This window comes from Heterodontus francisci, chromosome 6 (genome assembly GCF_036365525.1).
Source record: "Heterodontus francisci isolate sHetFra1 chromosome 6, sHetFra1.hap1, whole genome shotgun sequence".
In the NCBI taxonomy this organism is placed as follows: domain Eukaryota; kingdom Metazoa; phylum Chordata; class Chondrichthyes; order Heterodontiformes; family Heterodontidae; genus Heterodontus; species Heterodontus francisci.
The window spans coordinates 97,825,366-97,852,984 of record NC_090376.1 but is presented as its reverse complement, the minus strand read 5'-3'; the positions used below and the strand labels follow the sequence as shown (position 1 = coordinate 97,852,984).

Genomic DNA, 27,619 nt, shown 5'->3' with positions numbered 1-27,619 from the left:
GCCGTCATTAATCCACTGAAACTGACGGCAACTTCGAGAGTCTGCAGATGTCTTCGGATGTTCGTGTTGCTGGAAAACCCTTGCAGTAGTTACACCTTGCTGATTGAGGTGTAACTGGGTTTTTAATGACTTCCTAACTTCATAATTACTGCTAAAAACCCTCACTGGCCCTGTAAGGCTAATTTTATATTTGTGAAATCTCAAATTTCTCCATTATGATAACTTACACATTTTTAATTTTTTTTGTTAATATTGATATTTCAGCTTCTATCTCAATCCAAACATAATTACTTATTTTGCTATTTGAAAGTTTAAATTAAAAGTGAAGGATTAAGTTCCTGGTTTTCTGTCTGAGAAAGTACATCAGTGTGATTGACTCCTTTAAATTATTTAAAGGGCCCTTGGGAAAAGGGAAGTTGGTGTCACACAGATTGCTGGATTTTTTTTGTGGGCAGCTTTCTATGAGGCCAGTGGTCAGTGCCACTGCTTCTCCACTGACTGCAAAATTTGGGTCAGAATGTTTCTCCACATCATTGGGCTTAATTTAAACAAAATAACTGCTAATTACCCTCTGACATTTTAACATGCTGAGCCTGGCATTAGCTTGTTCCAGCACAGGGGTCGGCAACCTATTTTACCTGAAGACCCCCCCCCCCTGTTCCCCGAACCAAAGGCATTATCAATAACCATGGTGTAGTTTTACCACTCAAACGGATTTATTCAGGGCACAATGATTTTCGTTAACATAATCATTTGAAACTGTAGAGTGCAACATCATGATTAGCCTTTTATCCCCATGATAAAAACACAGCTCTTACTTTTCTTGACTTAATTTTTTTAGGCTTTTTTCATGTTAATGCAATCCAACTTGAAAAGGTTGGGAGTGCAGGTTGCAGACCCCTGTTCGAGCAGCTCTCTGTTTGAAAACATGACTGTCAGTGTGTGTTTTGTCTCTTTTGTTCCCCTTTGTTTATAACCAGAGGAGAGGGCCTATTGCAGACAAACTCCACTGACCGTCCAGGACCAGGGACCTCCCAGCACAATGAAAGTGAGATGTTAATTGCTGAGAGGCTAATGAATTGTTTATTGCCTTCAGCTTTTGGAAAACAACTTTTCATGCCTAATCCAGTGGCATTTTAACCACCTTCCATCTCAGTGTTGCCTTTAACAAAAAAAGGTGTGAATTCACTTTGCTTTAAAACCCCGAAATGCAAATGCCAATCTTTTCCAAATACTTTCTTAGGAAAAAAAGGGCAATAAAATTTCAAAGTGTGACAACATATTCTAACTGTCATGGAATACATGAAAATGTTATTGTGCTGCAGAAGGTGTGCTCCTATTCCTCCAACTTACACTGGGCTGACAAGTTTAAAAACTCTAATACAAAAGTGAATTACTGCAGATGCTGGAAATGTGAAATAAAAACAGAAAATGCTGGAAATCCTCAGCAGGTCTGGCAGCATCTGTGGAGATCGAAACAGAGTTAACATTTCAGGTTGATGTTGGGGTGGCACAGTGGCACAGTGGTTAGCACCGCAGCCTCACAGCTGCAGCGACCCGGGTTCAATTCTGGGTACTGCCTGTGTGGAGTTTGCAAGTTCTCCCTGTGTCTGCGGTTTCCTCCCACAAGCCAAAAGACTTGCAGGTTGGTAGGTAAATTGGCCATTATAAATTGCCCCGAGTATAGGTAGGTGGTAGGGAAATATAGGGACAGGTGGGGATGTGGTAGGAATATGGAATTAGTGTAGGATTAGTACACATGGGTGGTTGATGGTCGGCACAGACTTGGTGGGTCAGAGGTCCTGTTTCAGTGCTGTATCTCTAAACTAAACGTGATGTTCTGATGAAAGGTCAGCGATCTGAAATGTTAATTCTGTTTCTCTCTCCACAGATGTTACCAGATCTGCTGAGAATTTCCAGCATTTTCTGTTTTTAAGTCTAAAAACTCAATTGACTTCCAGTGGTATAATGAAGAATTGAAGAAAGAACTTGCAGTTGTAGTGCACCTTTCACATTCTCAGGACATCTCGAAGTGCTTCACAACTAATGTATTACATTCTTAGTGCAGTCACTGTTAATGTAGACAAACACGACAGACAATTTGTTCACAGCAATGTCACACAATCAGCAGAGAGATAATGACCAGATCATCTGTTTTGTTGCTGTGATCGAGTGATAAATGTTCGCCAGGAAAATGGGAGAACTCCCTTGCTCCACTTTGAATAATGCCACAGTTTGTCTCATCTGAAAGATAGCACAGCGCATCATTGTCTCACTGCTGCACTGAAGTGTTACCTTAGATTTGGTGATGAAGTCTGAGAGTGGGAGTTGAACCCATGACCTTCTGACTCAAAATTGAGAGTACTACCACTGAGCTGTGCTGATACATAAATAGGCCAATGCAACAAGTTGGGTGTTCCTTTTTATTATTTGGATATTTGCCAACTGTAATGAGGACAATTTGGACCCTGTTGGTTGCTGTAAACAGAAAAGATTTTCTGAAGTTGTACTCCTGGTAGTAAACAAAAACAACTAGCATTTATATAGCACCTTTAATTCAGTAAAATATCCTGAGGCAGATTAACAGATCAATTCAACAAAATTTGGCCCCAAGACAAAAATGGAGATATTAGATATTTGGACTTGGGACTTAAAGCTTGATCAAAGAAGTAGGTTTTAAGAAGTGTCCTAAAGGAGGACAGAGAGGTAGAGTGGTTTAGGTAGGGTATTCCAGAGTTTTGGGACTAGATGATTAAAAGCACAGCTGCAAATGGTGGAACAAAGGAAATGGAACATACATAAGAGGCTGGAGTTCTTAGGGAATTGTAAGACAGAAGGAAGTTACAGAGAGAGGGAGGAGCAAGGCCAAGGAGGGCGAAGGATAAAAACTTTTTCATCAAGGCATTGGTGGACCAGAAGCGCTCCTTGAGTATTGCACTGACATATCAGCCTAGGTTATGTACTCAAGGCTCTGGAGTTGGGAGATTGGTTAAGAAGGTTAAAGCCCATGGGATCCAGGGCAATTTGGCTTGGTGGCAGGAAACAGAGGGTAATGGTCGAGGGTTGATTTTGCGATTGGAAACCTGTGACCAGTGGTGTACCACAGGGATTGGTGTTGGTACCCTTGCTGTTTGTAGTGTACATTAATGATTTAGACATGAATAAAGGAGGTATGATAAATAAGTTCGCAGATGACACGAAAATTGGTGGTGTCGTAAATAGTGAGGAGGAAAGCCTTAGATTACAGGACGATATAGATGGGCTGGTAAGATGGGCGGAGCTGTGGCAAATGGAATTTAATCCTGAGAAGTGTGAGGTGATGCATTTGGGAGGACGAACAAGGCAAGGGAATATACAGTAGATGGTAGGACCCTAGGAAGTACAGAAGGTCAGAGGGACCTTGGTGTACTTGCCCATAGATCACTGAAGGCAGCAGCACAGGTAGATGAGGTGGTTAGGAAGGTATATGGGATACTTGCCTTTATTAGACGAGGCACAGAATATAAGAGCAGGGAGGTTATGATGGAGCTATGTAAAACGCTGGTTAGGCTGGAGTAGGATAATGTATTACATTCTTAGTGCAGTCACTGTTAATGTACTGTACTGTGTACAGTTCTGGGCACCACACTATAGGAAGGATGTGATTACACTGGAGAGGGTGCAGAGGAGATTCACCAGGATGTTGCCTGGGCTGGAGCATTTCAGCTATGAAGAGAGACTGGAAAGGCTAGGGTTGTTTTCCTTAGAACAGAGAAGGATGAGGGGGGTCATGATTGAGGTATACAAAATTATGAGGGCATTGATAGGTTAGATAGAAAGAGACTTTTTCCCTTAGCAGAGGGGTCAATAACCAGGGGGCATAGATTTAAGGTAAGAACAGCACAGGAACAGGCCATTCAGCCTTCCAAGCCTGCGCCGATCTTGATGCCTGCCTAAACTAACACCTTCTGCACTTCTGGGGCCCATAATCCCTCTATTCCCTTCCTATTCATAGATTTGTCAAGATGTCTCTTAAACGTCGCCATCGTATCTGCTTCCACCACCTCCCCTGGCAGCATGTTCCAGGCACTCACCACCCTCTGTATAAAAGACTTGCCTCGCACATCCCCTCTAAACTTTGCCCCTCACACCTTAAACCTATGTCCCCTAGTAACTGACTCTTCCACCCTGGGAAAAAGCTTCTGACTATCCACTCTGTCCGTGTTGCTCATAACTTTGTAAACCTCTATCATGTCGCCCCCCCACCTCCGTTCCAGTGAAAACAATCTGAGTTTTTCCAACCTCTCCTCCTAGCTAATGCCCTGCAGACCAGGCAACATCCTGGTAAACCTCCTCTGTACCCTCTCCAAAGCCTCCACGTCCTTCTGGTAGTGTGGCGACCAGAATTGCACGCAATATTCTAAGTGTGGCCTAACTAAGGTTCTGTACAGCTGCAACATGACTTACCAATTTTTATACTCTACGCCCCGACCGATGAAGGCAAGCATGCCGTATGCCTTCTTGACTACCTTATCCACCTGTGTTGCCACTTTGAGTGACCTGTGGACCTGTACGCCCAGATCTCTCTGCCTGTCAATACTCCTAAGGGTTCTGCCATTTACTGTATACCTCCCACCTGCATTAGACCTTCCAAAATGCATTACCTCACATTTGTCCGGATTAAACTCCATCTGCCATTTCTCCGCCCAAGTCTCCAACCGATCTATATCCTGCTGTATCCTCTGACAATCCTCATCATTATCCGCAACTCCACCAACCTTTGTGTCGTCCGCAAACTTACTAATCAGACCAGCTACATTTTCCTCCAAATCATTTATATATACTACAAACAGCAAAGGTCCCAGCACTGATCCCTGCGGAACACCACTAGTCACATCCCTCCATTCAGAAAAACACCCATCCACTGTTACCCTCTGTCTTCTGTGACTGAGCCAGTTCTGTATCCATCTTGTAAGGGGCAGGAGATTTAGAGGGGATTTGAGGAAAAATGTTTTCACCCAGAGGGTGGTTGAAATCTGGAACACACTACCTTAAGTGGTGGTAGAGGCAGGAACCCTCACAACATTTAAGAAGTATTTAGATGAGCACTTGAAATGCCATAGCATACAAGGCTACGGGCCAAGTGCTGGAAAAATGGGACTAGAATAGTTCGGTGCTTGATGGCCGGCACAGACACAATGGGCCGAAGGGCCTGTTTCTGTGCTGTATAACTCTATGATTCTGAGATCTTTCCTGAACAAATCCATGCTGACTATTCTTGATTAACTTGTGCCTTTCTAAGCGACAGTTTATCCTGTCTCTCAGAATAGATTCCAATAATTTGCCCACTACTGAGGTTAAACTGACTGGCCTGTAATTATTTGGTGTATCTCTCGCTCCCTTTTTAAACTGGGGTACAACATTAGCAGTTCTCCAATCCTCCAGCACCACACCTGTATCCAGTGAGAACTGGAAAATTATGGTCAGACCTTCCGCTATTTCATCTCTTGCTTCTTTTAACAGCCCGGGGTACATTTCATCCAGCCCTGGTGATTTATCAACTTTCCAGGATGCTAATTCCATCAATACTTCCTCTCTCCCTATGTTTATCATATCTAATATGTCACACTGCTCCTCCTTAACTACAATATCTGCATCGTCCCCCTCTTTTGTGAAGACAGATGCAAAGTATTCATTAAGAACAATACCAACATCTTCCGCCCCTACGCATAGCTTACCTTTTCGGTCTTTTATGGGCCCTACTCTTTCCTTAGTTAGTCTCTTACTCTTAATGTATTGATTAAAAAATCTTTGGGTTCACCTTGACTTTGCTTGCCAATAATTTTGTATGGCCTCTCTTAACGTTCCTAATTTCCTTTTTGATTTCATCCCTCCACATTTTATACTCCTCTCAGCTTTCTGTAGTATTGAGTTCTCAGTGTCGGACATAAGCTTTCATTTTCTGTCTTATCTTACCCTGTAAGCTCCTTGACATCCATGGGGCTCTAGGTTTGGCTGTCCCACCCTTTTTCTTTGTGGGAGCATGTTTACTCTGAACCCCTTGAATCTCCCCATTGAATGCCTCCCACTGCTCTGACACTGATTTACCTTCAAGTCGATGTTTCCAGTCCACTTTCACTAAATCACTCCTCAGCTTTGTATAATTGGCCTTGCCCCAAATGAGAACTCTAACTCCTATTCTATCCTTGTCCTTTTCCATAATTATGTTATAACTGACTGAATTGTGATCACTACCACCAAAATGCTCTCTCACTACCACTCCTTCCACCTGCCCATTTTCATTTCCTAAAACGAAGTCTAAAACTGTGCTCTCGCTTGTTGGACTTGCGACATACTGGCCAAAAAGTTCTCCTGAATGCACCTCAAGAATTCTGCTCCCTCAATTCCTTTCACACTTAAACTATCCCAGTTGATATTGGGGTAGTTAAAATCCCCTATTATTGCCCTGTTGATTGGAGATTGGTTGGAGAAAAGAAAACAATGTTCCTTGATGAAGTGGCTTAATGTTGGCTGAAACGTGCAAATATGAGATTTTCCCTGATGTCCCTTGCACGTCTCTCCATGGCCCTAATATCTATAAAAGCATCATTGGCTTTGTTGTCTTCCTCCTCACCCTCTTCAGTCATCCTCATCTGAAGTGGACTGGTATTCCCCCTGTTCCTCCGCCTGCAGAATGTTGCTGCATCTAAATGCAAGGTTGTGCAAGGCACAGTAGACAACGATTATTCGTGACAACCTCTGTGGCACGTAGAGAAGAGCCCCTCCAGACCAGTCAAAGCAGCAGAAGCGCATTTTCACATGCCAATGGTGTGTTCGATGATGGCTCTGATGGATGCGTGAGCAGCATTGTATCGCTGTTCAGCTGTGCTTTGGGGATGCCACACTGGTGTTATCAACCATGTACAAAGTAGGTAACCCTCGTCACTCAGGATGCATCTGTCTACTTTGGCTGGTTCCTGAAAAACTCCTGGTAGTTGTGAGTTCCTCAAAACATATGAATTGTGACAGCTCCCTGGGAAATGTGCACAAACATGCATTATTATTCTCCTGTGGTTACAAACCAGTTGTACATTCAAAGGGCTGGATTTTATCAGCTTGCCGCAGGGTGGTTCGCCTACGCAGGCTGCACGTCAAAGTGCCGCCGTGATTCCAAACGCGGCAGCTCATTTAAATAGCCGGGGTGGGCCGCCCACCCCCCCCCCCCAATCACGTGGAGGGGGCGGGCTGTCCGTCCCCAGCAATGGCGTCAGCTGCCTGTGTGCAGGTGCTGATGCCATTTTTAAAGGGCCATTAGTCCTACTGGCTAATTTAAATATTTAAAGATAGAATGAATTAAATTAAGTAAAAACATTTATTTTGCCCCTTCTGCCCCCCCCAATACCAATTAAATTAATTATTTGCCCTTTCACCCCCACCCCCCCAAAGCACTTAACTTTATTATCTGACCTTCCCCCACAAACTGCATAAACTTTAAACTACAAACCTTCCTACCATCCCCTTTTTGTGGAGAAAAATAAATAATCTCGAGTCCACTGGACTTCCATCTTCCTCCTAAGACTGTATCCAAATGCTAAATAATATACAAATGTTGCCTGACTTTTACCTATGACGTTAATTTGACCCTGTCCCCAACGCCCCTCTCCGCACTGATAAACTTACCTCCCACACCTCCCCACCAGTGTTGCGCCTCATTTCCCCGGATGGAGATCTGATGGCATGGGAATGCCGGCCACCAAGCTGAAGATTGCAGCGGGACATCGGAAGGTGACGTAACTTTATTTAAATTAATTATTGTAATTGATTTAAATATTCAAATTGTGGTCCCGTTGCCCAGCAGCCACAGTACCTCACTGCCGCTGGTGGGAGGATTGGGCCGGGCCCTGCCGACGTCGAGGTCCATGGCGAGCCTCATCCAGGGCCATCTTTAGGCCTCCCCGCCCCCCCACACCACAGATCCCAACGTTGAAGGATCCTTAAAATCCAGCCTAAAGGGTGGAAGCCTTTCCGATTCACAAATGCAGCAGTCTGGTCCCAGGGAGGTCTAATGGCCACATGACTGCAGTCAATCACCCTTTGCACTCTAGGGAACACAGCAATGGTGCCAAAGACCACAGACCTTGCTGCCTGGCTGTCCTCATCTACAGGTAGGTAGATTAAATCATTTCTACAATGAAATAGGGCATTTGTCACCTCTCTGATGCACCCAAGGGTAGGAAACTGTGCTATGCCACATATATCACCTGTTGATTCTTGGAAGGGCCCACTATCAAAAACATTGAGTGCAGCTGTCACCTTAAAGGCAACTGGCACGGGATTTCCACCAAACCCAAGTGGTTGCAGGTTATGCTGCAGGACCGCACAAATTTCTGTGACCATTTCACATGACATCCTTAGGCATCTGTGGCATTGCCTCTCTGACATTGGAAGGTAGTATGTCCTCATTTTGAGGATGCGATGATGTGCCAGTGCCCGTCTTCGATAATGCCAATAACATCCTGGATGTTATCATCCTCACCTTCTTCTGCCTGTTGCTGACATTCTGGTATCATGAGTTGAGGGAAAAGATCCCACCATAGTCGCTCCCTCTGCTCTTCTTCCCGTGGTAGTAGACAAATTGGGTTTATGAGATCCATGTCACTGCAGCTTTTCAAAATATGACATCAGCTGAGTGCTCCAATTCAGCCCTCTGCTAATAGTCAGCTGAACCATCAAGGCAATGAACAGTTTGCTTTTATGTGCCTTAGAATTGCAGCCAGGTGGACATCCCACCCACTGATGGCCACATGAGTGCAGTCTATGAACATTCTCGCCTATGGTTCTCCGGCAATGGTGCCAGAACCAATGGCCCTCTGGGCCTGGCTGTGAGAGTCCATCCTGAAGCAGACATACTCACTGGCCCTCCGGTGCAGGGCACTGGTGACATCCCTGATGCAGCAGTGCACTGCTGATTGTGTGACCCTACAAAGGGCTCTGGTGGGCCCCTAAAAAGCTGCAGAGGCGTCAGGCTTGAGAATTGCTGCCACTATGAGGAACAAAGGCTTGGGGTGTTCACCAGACCCCATGGGCTGCAGGTCATCCTTGAGCAGGGCACAGAGACATGTCACCACCCTCTCTACATGTGAAATCACCTCTGACACAGGTGCTCTGACATCCGATGGCATGTTATGTGGGGCCTGTAGATACGCAGCAATCGTAATGGTAAGCTCCCCTTGGGGGCTGCTGCTCACAACTGGGGGCCTCTACCTGGATCGCACCTGCCTGTTGATATTTACTCTGGCACCTACGGATCCTCACGAGTAGAGGATCACACAATGTAAGATGAGCCATACCTATTTCCATGTGATAAATAAAGTTGAACCCTTCATGTATTCGAAGGTTCCTAACAGGGCAGGGATTGGTGTTGACAGGTACATCAGCTGCTTTCCTGGATCAACTATGTAGCATGCCATTGCATTGCCCATCTTGGCCAACACTCAGGGTGGCACAGCATGACCACATCAAGCTCCCACCAGCTGAATCGATTGCCCCCACCATCCATATAACCTTAATGCTTTTTGGCACCCTCCCCACACACAGGGTGCCAAGTGTGTCATTGCTGCTTCACAAACACAGAGCGTACACTGTTTACGGAGGGAGGGTACACAGTACCTCCATTCATGCCAGCACAGCTTTCCCTCCAAATTCCAGACCCCGTCCCTTTAAGAATGCAGAGTGAGAGCCCTGAAAATGGAACTTACCTTCTGTTGAAAAACCTTCTGCCTCTGAGGACCTGCCAGCTTTTCAAATTGTGAACGGGACGGCACATGACAGCTGCCCGTTCAGCGAAAAATCGGAGGTGTCCATGGAGAGGCAGTGGGCTATGTAATCTGCAGAGGTAAGTACCGTTTAACATATTGTAATTGGGCTGCCGCTGCCATGCGGCGGGGGGCTGCACCTCGGTCCCCCCCGCCGCTGGTAATTTATGGCAGGCCCTTCTCAATGTCACGGGACGAGGTTGGCCTCTCCCACAGAATTTTACCGGCCCCCGTGCCGTGACCCGAGGCATCGAGGGGCCAGTAAAGTTCAGCCCAAGAGGTTAGTAAACAAAATTAGAGCACATGGGATTGGGGCGAATATACTGGCATAGATTGAGAACTGGTTAACGGACAGAAAACAGAGAGCAGGAATAAATGGGTCATTTTCAGGTTGGCAGGCTGTGACTAGTGGGATACCGCAAGGATCAGTGCTTGGGCCCCAGCTATTCACAATATATATCAATGATTTGGATGCGATAATTAAATGTAATATTTCCAAGTTTGCAGATGACACAAAATGAGGTGGATGTGTGAGTTGTGAGGAGGATCAAAGGTGCTTCAGGGGGATTTGGAGAGGCTAAGCGAGTTGCCAAAAATTTGGCAGATGGAATGCAATGTGGAGAAGTGTGAGGTTATTGGTCAGGAAATCAGAAATATAGAGTATTTCTTAAATGGTGAGAGATTGGTAAGTGTTGATGTTCAAAGGGACTTGGGTGTCCTTGTTCATGAGTCACTGAAAGACGTGAGGGCATTGGAAAGAATACAGAAAAGATTTGTGAGAATGGTTCCAGGGATGAGGAATTTCAGTTATGAAGATAAATTGGAGTAGTTAGGACTGTTTTCCTTGGAGAATAGAAGGCTGAGAGGTAATTTGATAGAGGTATTCAAAATCATGAGGGGTCTGGACAGAATAGATAGGGAGAAACTGTTCCCACTTGTGAAAAGATCGAGAACGAGAGGGCACAGATTTGAAGTATTTGGTAAGAGAAGCAAAACTGACATGAGGAAAAACTTTTTCACACAGCGAAGGTTAAGGTCTGGAATGCGCTGCCTGAGAACGTGGTGGAGGCAGGTTCAACTGAAGCATTCAAAAGGGAAATAGACAGTTATATGAAAAGGAATAATGTGCAGGGTTACAGGGAGAAGGCAGGGGAATGGAACTGAGGAAACTGGTCTTTCAGAGAGCCAGTGCGGACACTATGGGTTGAATGGCCTCCTTCTGCACTGCAACAATTCTGTGGTTCTGTGAAAGCTAACATGCAAGTACAGCAAGTAATTAAGAAGGCAAATGGTATGATGGCCTTTATTACAAGGGGATTTGAGTATGTGTAAAGAAGTCTTGCTGTTATCATATATCATTGCCAGCGGAGAAGCCCCTGGAAAGGACGGCATTACCCCTGAAATAATCAAGTATGCCAAGACAGCTATGCTCTCAGCACTACATGAACTGTGCTGGGTTGAGGGAGCAGTACCACAGGACATGCGCGATGCCAATATCATCACCCTCTATAAGAACAAGGGTGACCGCGGTGACTGCAACAACTACCGTGGAATCTCCCTGCTCAGCATAGTGGGGAAAGCTTTCACTCGAGTCGTTTTAAACAGATTCCAGAAGCTTGGTGAGCGTGTCTACCCTGAGGCACAGTGCAGCTTTCGAGCAGAGAGATCCACTATTGACATACTGTTCTCCCTCCGCCAGCTACTGGAGAAATGCCGCGAACAATGGATGCCCTTCTACGTTGCCTTCATAGATCTCACCAAAGCCTTTGACCTCATCAGCACACGTGGTCTCTTCAGACTACTAGCAAAGATCGGATGTCCACCAAAGCTACTAAGCATCATCGCCTCATTCCATGACAATATGAAAGGCACAATTCAGCATAATGGTGCATCATCAGACCCTTTCCTATCATGAGTGGTGTGAAACACCTGCACTGTTTGGGATCTTCTTCTCACTGTTGCTCTCTCATGCGTTTAAGTCTTCAGAAGAAGGAATTTTCCTCTACAGAAGATCAAATGGCAGGTTGTTCAACCTTGCCCATCTTGGAGCGAAGACCAAAGTACGGAAAGTCCTCATCAGGGAACTCCTCTTTGCTGACGATGCTGCATTAACATCCCACACGGAAGAGTGTCTGCAGAGACTCATCGACAGGCTGCCTGCAATGAATTTGGCCGAACCAACAGTTTCAAGAAAACGAACATCATGGGACAGGATGTCAGAAATGCTCCATCCATCAATATCGGCGACCATGCTCTGGAAGTGGTTCAAGAGTTCACCTGCCTGGGCTCACCCTTTACCAGCAACCTGTCTCTCGATCCAGAAATCAACAAGCGCATGGGAAAGGCATCTGCTGTTATGTCCAGACTGGCCAAGAGGTTGTGGGAAAATGGCACACTAACACGGAACACAAAAGTCCGAGTGTTTCAAGCCTGTGTCCTCAATACCTTGCTCTACGACAGCGAGGCCTGGACAACGTATGTCAGCCAAGAGCGGCATCTCAACGCATTCCATCTTCGCTGTTTCCGGAGAATCCTTGGCATCAGGTGGCAGGACTGTATCTCCAACGCAGAAGTCCTTGAGGCAGCCAACATCCCCAGCATGTATGCCCTACTGAGCCAGCGGCGCTTAAGATGGCTTGGCCATGTGAGCTGCATGAAAGATGGCAGAATCCCCAAGGACGTATTGTACAGCAAGCTCGTCACTGGTATCAGACCCACTGGTCGTCCATGTCTCCGCTTTAAAGACGTTTGCAAAGGCGACATGAAGTCTTGCGATATTGACCACAAGTCATGGGAGCCAGTTTCCAGCGATCGCCAGAGCTGGTGGGTTAAAAGTGGGGCTGAAGAGGGGCGAGTCGAAGAGACTCAGCAGCTGGCAGGAAAAGAGACAGCAGTGTAAGGAGAGAACCTACTGTGTAACAGCCCCGACAGCCAACTTTACCTGCAGCGCCTGTGGAAGAGTCTGTCACTCTAGAATTAGCCTTTATAGCCACTCCAGGCGCGGCTCCACAAACCACTGACCACCTCTAGGCGCTTACCCATTGTCTCTTGAGACAAGGAAGCCAAAAAGGAAAAAGGAGCATGCAAGTACAGCAAATAATTAAGAAGGCAAATGGTATGATGGCCTTTATTACAAGGGGATTTGACTATAGGTGTGAATAAGTCTTGCTGCTATCATATAGAGCTTTGGTGAAACCACACCTGGAGTATTGTGTGAAGTTTTGGTCTCCTTATCTATAGGGGGAGTGCAACGAAATTTCACCAAACTAATTCCTGGGATGGAAGAATTGTCCGATGAGGAAAGATTAAATGGACTGGGCCTTTATTCTCTGGAGTTTAGAAGAATGAGAGGTGATCTCATTCAAACATACACAATTCTCACAGGGCTCGACTGGGTAGAATAAGGGGCAGGCCATTTAGGACTGAAATGAAGAAGAATTTCTTCAATCAGAGAGTGGTGAATCTTTGGAATTCTCTGCCACAGAGGGCTGTGGAGGCTCAGACGTGCAGCATGTTCAGGACTGAGACTGATAGATTTCTACATATTAAAAACATCAAGGGATACAGGGATAGTGCAGGAAAATGATGTTGAAGTCGATCAGCCATGATCTCATTGAATGACGGAGCAGGCTCGAAGTGCTGAATGGCCGACTCCTGCTCCTATTTCTTATGCTCTTATTTAAATAGCGGTATTGACGACAACAGAAGGGAAGTTATGCTGAACCTTTATAAAGCTAGGCCACAACTAGAGTATTACGTCCATTTCTGGTCACCCACATTTTAGGAAGGATGTAAGGGTCCTTGAGAGGGTGCAGAGGAGATTTACCAGAATGGTTCGAGGGATGAGGGGTTTTAATTTCAAGGAGATGCTGGGGTTGTTCTTCCTTGGAGCAAAGGACATAGAGGGGAGATTTGATAGAGGTCTACAAGATTATGGCAGATTTGGACAGGGTAGACAAAGAAAAGCTGTTCCCATTAGCTGATTGTACAATGATGAGGTGACACAGATTTAGGGTTTTGGGCAAAAGAAGCAGAGGTATTTGAGGACAAACGTTTTTACCCAGGGAATGTTGCACCAGGTTGGTGGAAGCAGAGGTAATCAAAAGGAAATTAGATGGGCACTTGAGGGAAATAAACTTGCAGGCCATGGGGACAGAGCTGGGGAACGGGACTGACTAGATTGCTATTCAGAGTTGACTGAATAATCTGGGTCGAAAAGCCTCGTTCTGTGCCGTAATGACTATGATTCCGCCAACATCACTTAAAAATGTTTGTGGGAGCTTGCTGCGTGCGGACTTTGTGGTGATTACAGTTCAAAGGTATTTCATTGGCTTAAAACCTTTGGGACGACCTGAAGTTATCACAGGCGCAATATAAATGCAAGCTCTATCGTTGTTTCATTTTCTGAATTGTCGGCCAGATCATTGGGACGGAAAAGAAACAGTACAACATTCTTGAAGGGAAAAGTGCGACCGAAATGTTCCAACCTCGGGTCTTTTTTCCCTTCTGTACATAATATTGACAACAAAATTCCATCTGCTGTATTTTACTTTTGGGGAAAATGTATCGGCACGTGAGAAAATCCAATCATAATACATGAGCTTTCGTTTTCCGATTGATGAGAACACGCCACGCTCTCGAGAACCTGTTTCAATCTCGCCCCGCCTCTCCGCTCTGTTCACTCTTGCTAATTTATGAATGACGGCTGGATACTGCGTCTCTTGATGGCGATTGGTTGGTCTAACTGTCAATCATGGCAGAGCTCGCGACGTGGCGGTTAGCACCTGCTTCTTGTGACGCGGTTGCGAGGAGGGCGGATCGACGTTGCAGTGCAGAGCTCAGCTGCGGCCTGAGCGCAGAACGGCGAGTTTGTCAGCTTTTAATATGAGGTTTGCGTATATCGAGTTTGGGAGCTGTGGTCGTGATTCGCAGCTTGATTTATTTTTGTGCGTCGACCGCGTTGTGTTCGTTGGAAGGGCGACCGAGTGAAGATGGCAGACACGGGCCTGGCTCTGGCCCAGGAAGGATGGTGAGTGGCTCGTGTGGGCAAACAGCGTGTGGCCTTAGCGGGGCAGCGGGCGAAGAGGAGCGGGCACTGACTCAGCCCTTGGCGGCCCCGCTGTTAGTATGTTCAAGTTACAACCGTTTTTACTTGGTTGGCTGTAGTTGGTCACATTAGTACACCAGGCCTCACCCAAAATGTGTTATCCTCTAGATTTGTATTCGTCTTTTATGCTCCCACAATATCTTTTATACTTTATATTGTCGATGCGTTATTTTTGTTAGATAACTGTAAATTTGGCTTGTCTTCTCTGCTTTATATTCAACTGTGTTTCACTTCTCTGCACCCCCCCCCTTGCATAACATCTTATGAACAATTGATGTTAGTGATTTTGAGATGCTTGTTTCTCCAATTACGACCTTGCTGAATCCACATATATAGGTTGATAGGAACTTGTAAGAGAATTCTCATAAATGGGACAAGTGGGATTCTTGTTTAGAGGGAGTGTGGGGGAGCGTGGTGGTTAGTGGGGAAGTAGCTAATATGGGATTTCATCGAACCATAGAAATTTTCAACATGGAAGGAGCCCATTGAGTCCCTGCCTGCTGACAAATAGTCATCCAACCCAATCCCGCTTTGCGGCTCTTGATCTTTCGACTTGCAGTTTACAGCATTTCAAGTTCATATCAGAGTACTTTGTAATTGTCATGTTTTCGGCCTGTACCACCCTTTCAGGCAGTGAGTTCCAGAACCCCACCACCCTCTGGGTGAAAAAAAATTCCCCTTGAATCCCCCCTAAATCTCCTACCTCTCAGCCTAAAGCTATATCCCCTGGTTGATATGTAGCTATCAGCTTGGTTCAAAGACTGCTGTCCCCTTGAGAATTATAAGGTTGTGCATTTAAGTCCCATTGAGGACTTAAGCTCCTAAACGTAGGACATTTGGCATAGCACATATAGTGCTGCTGTTTGGTGAGATATTAAACCAAGCTCCTTTGAACCCTTTGGTATAAGGTGGACATGAAAGATCTAAAATTGAATTGGAAGTTCTTTGCTGTTAATTTCCAAAGCTCTTAAATTCCCTCCCTGAACCTCTGCACCTCTCTCCTTTTGATCATTGGAATTCAAAGTCATTAATTGCATGTGAAATACATTGTGTTATTTCTGAGAGGTGTGACCAGGCACTCGTTTTTCATGAATGTTTTTCAGTTCTTTTTGAGACTTTTTAACAAGTGTATACCAATAACATAGTGCAGGAATAATGTTGGACCTCTGGGCTATCGGGGTACTTGTTTGTTTCTGTTTGGCGTCGCAATAGTCTTTATAGGAAGCTGTCTTAGATGGAGAGATGGTCTTGTATGGTTGACCCTTGTATTTTGGTTGCGGTCTGCTGTTCAGCTTTGGTTTTATGCCGGAATCACAAAGACTATTTAGCTTCATATCACGCATTTAACGTGGTCATATCAATAAAAACATTTTTTACACTGAGCCACAGAAGGAGATATCAAGACAGGTGACCAAAAGCTTGATTAAAGAGTTAGGTTTGAAGGAGCATGTTAAAAGAGGGAAGAGCGATAGATGTTTAGGGAGCAAATTCCAGAGTTGAAGTCGAAGGCAGCTGCAAGTTTGGCTGCCAACAGTGGAATGATTAAAACCAGGGATCTGCAAGATGCTAGAATTGGAGGAGTGCAGAGATTTTGAAGGCTAGTTGGGAGGAAGCCACAGAGATAGCTGGGGATTTGAAAACAAGGCTGGGGATTTTGAAATTGTCAGATTGGGAGCCAGTGAAGGTCAGCAAGCACAGAGCAATGTGTGAACGGGGTTAAGATATGGGTAGTGGACTTTTGGATGAGCACCAGTTCATGTTGGCTGGAAAATGGGAGGCAAGCCAAGAGAGCATTGGAATTGTCAAATCCAGAAGTAACGAAGGCATGGATGATGGTTTCAGTAGCTGATGAGCTGAGGTCGGATCTGAGGTGGAAGTAGGTAATTGTGGTGTGGCTCCGTGTTCAAAAACTTCACTTGGGGTCACATGCAACACCACGGTTATGAGTGGTCTGACTCAGCTTAAGACAGTTCCCAGAGGTGGAAGCAGTGCATGGGGTTCATGGCAGGGACCAAAAACAATGACTTCTGTCTTCCCAATATTTAGTTGGTAATTTCTGCTTATTGAATATTGGATGTTGGACAAACAGTGTGACAAATCAGACAGAGGAGGGATCCATGGAGGTGGTTATGAGATAGAGCTGAGTGTCATTGGCATGTTTATGGAACTTGATGTGATTTCAGATGGTATTGCCAATAAGCAGCATGTAGGTGAGAAGACGGGGGCCAAGGATAGATCCTTGCAGATGCCAGAGGTAACAATGCGATAGTGAGAAGAGAAGCTATGAAACATGTTTCTCTGGCCATCTTTAGCTAAGAATGGAACGAAACCAGGGCAGTTCCACCCAGCTGGACAATGAAGAGGAGGCATTGCAGGAAGTTGGTGTGGTCAACTGTGTCAACGACTGTAGCTAGGTCGAAAAGGGATTGTTTACTATAGTCACAGAGAAGGCTATTTGTGATTTTGACAAGTGCCTGGCCGGAAACCTGCCTTGGAATACAGAAACTGATGCCATGTGCAAAGGAGATAAGCTAAAATGGGGAAGGCTTGAACTTTACTCTTGAGAAAGAAGATCCTTAAGGGGATGTCATTGAAATTACCAAAATATTAAATATTACAGATAAAATGAACCCAGATTATTAGGAAATTAGGTTCAGAGGATGTAAATGGAAATAAGTAAAAGTTGAAGTTAAAACGATCAGTTAAAACTGTACACATTAGTGAAGTCATTGTCAAGCATTTACCAATGCGAAGTATTTAACCATCTTTTTAAGAATTAATGATATAAACAAAGCATATGCAAAAGTGAACATTGCACTCTGTCTGTGCGAGCCAACCAGTCTGCAGTGTTGTCCGTGAAGGAGAAAGCAACTTTGTTGCTGTTTTTGTCCACTGATTAAAACTTTTTTTGTTAACTGTTCTGCAGGCAAAAGGTACTGTTAGGACCAGGTGAGAAAGGGGTCCGGGGGTTCCCTCTCAGTCTTTTCCTGGTTTGACCGTAACAGTGTTTAATTTTTAAAACACTGTATTTAACTTCCCCTCAGTGAATCCTTGTTCTCTGCTCTCCAATTGTGATGGCAAAGAAATCATACAGACAGTTTTAAAAAAAACTTACAACTTTCTTGGTTAAATCTATTAACCTTAAAACTCTAATTCAGTTAAATCTACTCACAATACGCAACGCGGCCACGCTAGCATGCACACGCGATAAACATGCAGATAGAGACAGAAAAGGAGAAAGAATCAAGGGGAAAGGTTTGAAGCAATAGCTGGAGTTCATTTACTGTCTTTTGAGTTTGATGTAAAGTCTTTGCAGTTCAATCTTGCCATCTCATTGGGGCCCAGTGCACTTGCAAACTTGTTTCGATGGTTTTCTGCCTTGAGGCTTAGTTTCCATCTGTGCGTCCCTGTCTTTGCGTGAGAGAGAGACCTTGTCTTCAAATTGCAGTCTGTCTTCAAACTGTCCTGTGAGCACAATTCAAATCTCCATGTTGGCCAGCAGATTAGTCATGTGACTAAGCTTTTTCAACAAACTCTCCTGTGTTTTTTGTGGATTCTCCATCTTAGACACCCTCAGTGGGGCAAGGGTTGTGGATGGAATGCTGGCTTGTTACACGTTCAACGTCTGGTGATCAAAATCCGTTTGGGCTAATTGGATCAGGGCGCAGTTCCATTGTCTCTCCAGGCAACTGACTCTTAGAATGCAAATGTTCCCAGCCACTGCTGTCATCTATTTAAACAAATCATCTGTTCAGTTCATCAACAGTTTAAAATGAATGTTCATCTAACAAAATTAATATGCCTCATTCTTGGCAGGTGGGGTCTTCATGACAGGCACAAGGATCTGAGTTGGGTCACAAGGGGTGAATATTGTTACACCCCATGTCATGATATCTTGCAATGGATATTCGTAGGGTCTGACCAAATTCATGGCCGTGGAAAATGTCATGGGCCGCAAAATCTCGTTCTCCGTGAAATTGGCGATTTTGTGAACTTGTTTCAATGATTGACACAAGGCTGAACTCACTGGGAGATGAGGGAGGACTTTTGGTGCAGTTTTGAGTCGCAGTCTCAAGTATTAGCAGCCAAGTAAGAATGCCAGAATGAACAAATCAAAAATGGCCGCAATCATTACTTCAGCACATCGAGTGCAAGAATTTGGAAGCCAAATTCTGCATGCTGATGGCGGTATGCTGTTTTGCCTAAGCTGCAATGTTTTGTTGGATCACACAGCGGGCAACGGTTCAGCGCCACTTGGAGTCCGAAAACTATCATAGCAGTTGATGGATTTAAACATGTTTAATGCAATTCCTGACATTGACAAGAACTGCAGGCTGGAGATTTCTGCTCAAAAGCATTGTAGAAGAAGAGGATTGTACTTTGTCTGTGCTGCAGTTTTGAAACTCTGTGGAATGCAGGATCCCCTACCTTGCAAGGCTAGCACAACACTGTCTGACGATTCCTATAAAATTTGGACACGGCCATGGGCAGGTGTTCACAGCACAGAGACAGGGAATGAAGAAAGAGACCATTACAGGTTGCTCCATGCTCACATTCAACCACTGACTTCATTGAATAAAGAATGTGACTTCTTTATAGTCAGCTTTTTACAATAGTTGTTTATGATGCAATGAATGTTATTTGAAACCAGAAATTTCCTTTGCCTTTGTTTTAAATCGATCATTTTCATGGTTTGTTGCAACGCCATAAAATTTAGGATTTAAATACATGAAATGATGAAATTCACGATTCGTAAAATGCCATGACTGTGAAATTTGAATAATTTGACTGAATTTGATAGAGTCCTAGTTATTGGACAATGCTAGCTGCCAGATACTTAACTCCAATTTGATACATCTTGCCTTTCGTCGTACACCGGATTTGAAAGAAGTTGGAATAAAACTTGAATGCTCGGTTAAAGGAATGTACAATAATACTCTAGGCTAATTAGTTATTTTTTTCTTGTACGATGGATAAAATCACATTCGACGACTTAATCTGTGTCTAGAGTACGTATTCCTGGCTGACATTTCAGTGCAGTGCAGAGGGAATGCTGCATTGTCCAAGGCGGTGCTGTTCTGATATGTTAAACTGATGCCCCCCCTGCTCAAGTGGATGTGAAAGTTCCCATGTCACTATTTTTGAAGGCAAGATTCAAAGAAGATTTTTCCTCTGTGCGCTGGCTGATATTTGTCCCTCAAATAACATCACTAAAACTGATGATCTTAGCATTATCTCATTGCTATTTTTGGAACCTTGCTGTCTGCAAATTGGCTGCTGTGTTTCCTACATTACAATAGTGCATTTTCTTGAAAAATACTTAATTAGTTGTAAAAATACCTTGGAATGTCCTGAGGTGAAATGCGTTATATAAATGGAAATTCTTTGCTTTTAGCGAACTTGATTACACAGTGTGTTATGAGAGTGGTGAACATTTCATCAAACTGGAGGGAAGAACATAATGGTGACTTCCAGGGGTCAATATTCCAGTCCTGACAAAGAAAAAGGGTGGTACTGCCAAATCTAGAGCCCCCTGGTTATCTGGAAGCATGCAGGGTACAATAAAGCAGAAAAAGAAAGCTTATGACGGTCACAAAAAGCTTAATACTTTAAAAAGCTGAGAGGAGTATAGAAAGTGCAGGGATGAAGTAAAAAAAAGAAATTAGGAAAGCAAAGCGAGAACATGAAAAAAATTGACATGTAAAATCAAGAAAAACCGAAAGATGTTTTATCAGTACATTAACAGCAAGAGGATAACTAAGGAAAGGGTAGGACCTATCAGAGATGTATAAGGGAACTTGTGTGTGGATGCAGAGATGTGGGCAGGGTTTTAATGAGTACTTTGACTCCCTCTTCACAAAAGAGAGGGATGATGCAGACATTGTAGTTGAAGAGAAGGAGTGTGAAATATTAGTTACGATAAGCATAATGAGAGAGGTAGTACTAGAGGTTCTGGCACCCTTGCAAGTGGAGAAATCACCAGGGCCAGATGGATTGTATCCCAGCCTGTTCAGGGAAGCGTGGTAGCAAATAGCGAATGCTCTGAGGATCATCTTCAAATCCTCACTAGATGCAAGCGAGGTGCCAGAGGATTGGAGGTCTGTGAACTTTGTACCATTGTTTAAAAAGAGTGTGAGGGATAGGCCAAATAATTATAGGCCGGTCAGTTTGACCTTGGTGGTGGGCAAATTATTAGAATCAATTCTGAGAGATAGGATATACTGCCACTTAGAAAGGTATGGATTAATTAGGGATAGTCAGCATGGATTTGTTAAGGGAAGGTCGTGTCTTGCCAACTTAATTGATTTTTTTTTTGTGGAAGTAATGAGGGTAGCGTAGTGGGTATTATTTACGTGGATTTTAGTAAGGCATTTGACAAGGTCCTGCCTGGCAGACTGATCAGCAAAGTAAAAGCCCATGGGATATAGGGGAATGTGGTGAGTTGGATCCAAAATTGTTTCCTGTAACTGAGCCAAAGTGTAATGGTTGACAGATGATTTTATGAATGGAAAGCGGTTTCCAGTGGCGTTCCACAGGGTCCCTTGCTGTTTGTGGTATAGATTAATGATTTGAACTTAAATGTGGGAGGCATGATTGGGAAATTTGCAGATGACACAAAAATTGGCCGTGAAGTTGATCGTGAAGAGGATAGGTGTAGACTCCAGGATGATATCAATGGTTTGTTTGAGTGGGTAGAAAAGTGGTAAATGAAATTCAATCCGGAGAAATGTGAGATCATGCATTTGTAGAGGGCAAACTAAGCAAGGGAATACACAATAAATGGGAGGATATTGAGAGGGATAGAGGAAGTGAGAGACCTTGGAGTGCATGTCCACAGGTCTCTGAAGGTGACAGGACAGGTAGATAAAGTTAAGGCATTTGGAATGCTTTCCTTTATTGGCCGAGGTGTAGAATTCAAAAGCAGGGATTTAATGCTGGAAATGTATAAAACACTGGTTAGGCTACAGCTAGAGTATTGCGTACAGTTCTGGTCACCACATGGCAGGAAGGACAAAATTTCTCTGGAGAGAGAACAGAGGAGATTTAAAAGAATGTTGCCAGGGCTGGAAAATTGCAGCTTTGAGGAAGGATTTGATCGGCTCAGTTGTTTACCTTAAACCAGAGGAGGCTGAGGGGTGACTTAATTCATGTGTACAAAATTATGAGGGTCCTAGATAGAGTTGACAGGAAGGACCTGTTTCCCTCACAGAGTGGTCAGTTACCACGGGCACAGATTTAAGGTGATTGGTAGAAGGATTAGAAGGGACATGAGGAAAAACATTTTCACCCAGAGCGTGGTGGGTGTCTGGAATTTGCTGTCTGCATCGGTGGTGGAGGCAGAAACCCTCAACTCATTGAAAAGGTACTTGGACCAGCATCTGAAGTGCTGTAACCTGCAAGGCTACGAACCATGTGCTGGAAGGTGGAATTGGAATGGGCGACTTTTTTTCAGTTGGCGCAGACATGATGGGCTGAATGGCCTCTTTCTGTGCCGTAACCTTTCTATGGTTCAATGATTACTGTTCTTTATGAATTTATGTCCCAGATGGACATATTCAGATGATACAAAGCTTGAAAATGTTGCAAACAGTGTGGAGGACACTGTCAGATTGGTGAATCACAGAATTGTTACAGTGCAGGAGGCCATTCGGCCTATTGAGTCTGCACAGGCTGTCTGAATGAGCAATTCACTCAGTGCCATTTCCCTGCCTTTTCCCTGTTACCCTGCACATTCTTCCTTTTCAGATAACCATCTAATTCCCTTTTGAACGCTTCAATTGAACCTGCCTTCATACTCTCACCACATTCCAGACCTTAACCACTCGCTGTGTGAAAAAGTTTTTTCTCGTCGCTTTTGCATCTTTTTCTAATTAGTTAAAATCTGTACCCTCTTGTTCCTTTCACGAGTGCGAACAGTTTCTCCCTTTCTACTCTGTCCAGGCCCCTCATGATTTTGAATACCTCTATGAAATCACCCCTCAGCCGCCTTTTCTCCAAGGAAAATAGTCCTAACTTCTTCAATCTATCTTTATAATTGAAATTCCTCATCCCTGGACCCATTCTCATGATTTTTTTCTGCACTCTTTCCAATACCTTCACATCAATGTGAAGTGAAGCATTTTGGGAGGAAAATGAGAGGCATTATAAATTAAATTAGACAATTTTAAAGGGGGAACAGGAAGCCCTGGGGTTTCATACAAGGGACAACAACCAGAGGACATGGATTTAACATAATTGACAAAAGAATCAGAGGCAACATGAAAAATATCTTTATGCAGTGAGTTATGATGCTCTTGAATCTATTACCTGAAAGGGTGGTGGAAGCAGATTTATTAGTAACTTTCAGAAAGGAATTGGCTATAGAGTTGAAGTGGAACAGCTTGCAGGGCTATGGTGAGTGGACTAAATGGATAGCTCCTAAGAGCTGGAAGAAACATAATGGACTGACTGGCCTCCTGCATTGTAGTATTCGGTGATAAAATGCCTGTAACTGTGCCAAATCAGTATCTGGGGGAGTTGACATTGACCAGAAACTTCACTGGACCAGCCAGACACATACTGTGGCTGCAAGAGTAGGCCAGAGGCTGGAAATTCTGTGGCAATTAACTCACCTCCTGACTCCCCAAATCTTGTTCACCAGCTGGAAGGCACAAGTCAGCAGTGTAATGGAATACTGTCCACTTGCCTGGATGAGTGCAGCTCCAACAACACTCGAAGCTCAACAGCAGTCAGGACAAAGCAGCCCGCTTGATGGGCACCCCACTTACCACCTTCAGCATTTGCTCCCTACGCCACGAGTACACTGTTTCAGCCGTGTATATTAAATGCAAGATGCACTGCAGCAACGTACCAAGGCTCCTTCCAAACCCACAACTTGTACAGCCTAAAAGGACAAGGGTACCAGATGCAGATGGCGGTGTTCCCATGTAAGATCCCCTCCAAGTCACACATCATCCTCACTTGGAACTATATCGTCTTTCTTTCACTGTCGCTGGATCAAAAACGTGGATCTCCCTTCCTTACAGCACTGTGGGTGTACCTACACTGGGTGCACTGCAGGGGTTCAAGAAGGTGGCTCACCACCACCACCTTGAGTACAATTTGGCATGGGCAACAAATGCTGACTTTGCCAGCAACTTTCACATCCCGTGAAAGAGTTTAAAAAAAAAAAAATCCCTGTTTTAAAAAGACTTAGTTTCAGTCTTCAGCTAAAAGACATGCCCCAAAAACTTGGAGGTAAATTCTAATTATTTTTGTGTTTTTGTGATGGTGTGTTGACTACACACGTGTACCAGCTATTCCTTTTGATAAACTAAGTGTATTAAGCTGAGACCGAGACACACGAGGGTCAGGAAGAGGGTGGTGTGTGAGCGAGAGTGTCTTCAGGTTCAATTGGAAAACAAAAACAGTTCAACTGTGAAGCTAACTAATTATCTCCCCTATATTTTAAGTTAGCAAATGTAATTAGTAGTTCAATAGAAAAACAAAGTATTTCGGTTGAATTTTGAAAGCAAACACGGCTTCTGAAAGAAATAGGTAGCAAGGCAGTGTAAGCCATTGAAAAAGGGGTCTCACTTCCGTCTAAGGTCCTAACCCCATACTGAATATCAATCGCATGAAACAGACTTTGGATACACTTTCCACTTAACGTGGAACACCTTTATTAACTCACCTAGCAATAGTATATACTTCAAACACCAGCTGCTTAGTAGAGCTGTGTACAGGAGCTTGTTCCCGGGTGGTCAGTTCTGCTGAACGACTTCTCCCGCATGACTTCGTGTGACTAACCAAGTCGCGCTTCCTGGCTGCTGCAACAGGGTCCTTGTGAGCTGTGGCTTTATGCCCCTTAACATAGAAGGTAATGTTTTGAATTGGGTCATCCGATTGGGTTTCAGTGCCTTATCAATCCCACCCTGACTCAGCAAGACCACCTGCGTCTGGTCATATCCTGCTCTTAGCAGGAGGGTCTGAGGTGCACACCACCCATGGATGTGATATCTGCATCTTGATAAGGCAAGAAGGAAACCTTTCACACATATTTCAAAAGACCATTGTCCATGAGGGTGGTTGTAGACAGGTTGTTTGATGTTTTAACAGCCCACGTCAGTGGCATGTCCTGACTTGTCTGTGTGTGTATGTGACGGTCCTTGTTCAGTTGCGTTGTCTTTTATGTTTAATAAGTCCATTATGGACCCCAGTGATGTCTTCGGTCAGAATTCTTCTCACTTCATCCTGATGTCCTCCACCTCCATATTCCAGCCACCCGGCGAGTCCCACCTGCTGGTCCATGCTACAACTAGTTAAATTCTACTTACGAACAGAAATGCAAGAGATATTAACATTCCTCACAGCGTAACAAAAAACAAGAGATATCCAGATGCCTTTCAGCAGGAAAGGGGAAACAGGTTAAGAGTGAGGCTTTTCATCTCCCCGCTTCTGTTTGAGAATGGGCGGATGGAAAGACGGTGCTTAAGAGTGAAGTGAGGGACAGTGGGGTGTTAGGGAAGTGCTGATGCAGGGCTTGAGCAGGTGGAAGGAAGTAAAGGGATTGGTAGGAAGTAGTATGATCTGCAAAGGGAAAATAAAGGGGTCCAGGATACAACAGGAATGGTGTTTGGGAGAAGCTTGTTCTAATGACCGCTCAGGACAAAGCCCCCAATCAAAATATATGATTCTGATCGCAGTGGAAGCAACGCACTGTTAATTCAGTCCCGTCGCTCCACAGGCCGCATCATATATCTTAAAGCTTTCCAAATCAAAGAAACCAGTAGCCGAATTGAAACAATCTGGTAACCCCCGAATGAAGCTTACCAAACTTGGTATCCTAAGATATCAACAAACTAACTATTTATTAAACTAAAATCTGAAACACTACTAAGATAAACCAATATCTAAAGACCTTGTAACTTAGTTTAAAAAAAACTAACTCCTCCATTCGCATACATATTGTTATGACCAGGTGAGAAGGGGTCTAGGGGTTCCCTCTCAGCCTTTGCCTGGCTTAACTGTAACAGGCTTTAATTTTAGAAATAGTGTTTTTTAGCTCCCTCTCAGTGAATCTTTGTTCATTTCTCCAATTGTAAGGCAAAGAAATCAGACAGGTTTCCTTGGATTTAAACAAGAAAGGTAGAAGTTTATTAATCTTAAACTCTAATCTGGTTAACGACTATGAATACGCAATGTGACCACTCTAGCATGCATGCGCGAAAAACGCACGCAGATAGAGTAGAAAAGGATAAAGGGGCGAAGTTTGAGGCAGTAGCTGGGTTGTAATTACAGTTGTTTGTGTTCAGTTTTTAGTCTTTAGTCATTAAGTCCTGCTGTTTGGGGCCCAGCTCATGCTTCAACTTGTTTTGATGTCGGAGTCTTTTCTCTCTCTCTCTCGAGGTTTATGTGTCTTCCGTGGGTCCGGTAGCTTGGGAGAAAGAGAGAGAGAGAGAGAAAGATAGCCAGCAGAGAGGCTTCCTTGTTCCAGCTTCAGTTGCAAACTGCCTCTGATCCTTTCTGGGGTGGCACAATTTCAAAAACCAAGTTGGCCAGCAGGTCAGTCATGTGACTAACTGTCTTAACCAGTTCTGCGTTTGTGGATTGTATTATTTTAGCAGTCCCTGGAATGTGGTTCCTAACACCTTCAATGTCTGGTGATCAAAATCCATTTGGGTTAATAGGAGCAGGGAATAGTCTTTTGTCTCCACAAGCAGCGTCTCTTAGTATGCAAATGTCCTTCCAGCCCAAATGTATGGTGATCTCTAACAAGTCATTTCTTCACTCCAGCAACAGTTTCGAATTAATGTTCATATGATGAAATTAATAAGCCTTATTCTTGGCAGTTGAGGTCTGCATGACAATATACTCACACTAACGGTAGTTTGGTTTTTAATGAGCTGCCCAAAAAATTAGAAAAACGCAATGAAGTCTTGCTTCCGACGAATGGTCTTCTGATGCAACACAGTCCAAGTTCACTTGCAGTCTTCCAAGGTCTGATGAATCTGAAGATCCTTCCAAAGATGGGAATTCATCAGTTGTGGGATAAACTCTTCTTTTTTCCAGCGCTGAATACAGTAGATCAATAATTTGTTATTTCTTTTTAAGGAATTAATTTGGCTCGAAGCTTTTTAGAAGTTTGAGAGAGAAACTACCCTGGGTTTAAATTGATTTGGGAGAGCTCTCCTATTTCCTTCACGTGCTGGATCTGTCTGTCAACTGTGTGTCTCTGCTTGCCAGTTTCAAAGTCAAAATAGATATATTGAAGCCCTGTTCTCCTTCTCTGGTTAATGCCTGGCAACCAAAATGCACTTTCGCTCACTTACTCCGGAGCTTGCTGCCTTAAAGAAGTACTCATCTTTTACAACCTTAAAGGCGTACCGCACTGTTTCCCGAGGAGAAAGAAAACAGGATCGTGACACTTGCATGATGGAGGAGGGAATGGGAGGGGAGCTGCAATCTGTAATTCACCATCCTCACAGCTTGTTGCAGTTTGTGGGTACTTTTCCAATCACATCATCTCCCATCCAAAAGGGGGGAAGAAAAGCGGGAAGCAAAAATTCGTTGGGTGGCAGAAATAGAAACAGAAGGGGAAATAGAGAGATAAGCAAGACAGCAGAGACTTCTTACCCATATTGAAGACTATGGCAGCTTGACTGGTATATTGAACTAAATATAGAAGGATAAGAAAAAAGATTACTAAGACGGAAATGTATGAGGAAAGGTTGGCATG

The 27,619-nt window shown here is 44.1% G+C and overlaps 1 protein-coding gene across 1 annotated transcript in view; it reads left to right on the top strand.

Moving 5' to 3' along the window:
* Positions 1 to 14,589: 14,589 nt before the first annotated feature.
* Positions 14,590 to 27,619, top strand: part of tdrd3 (tudor domain containing 3) — a 193,968-nt gene continuing 180,938 nt past the window's right edge. The window contains 1 exon segment of the mRNA XM_068034428.1: positions 14,590 to 14,823. Coding sequence (XP_067890529.1) covers positions 14,786 to 14,823 — 38 coding nt within the window. The 5' untranslated portion in view covers positions 14,590 to 14,785.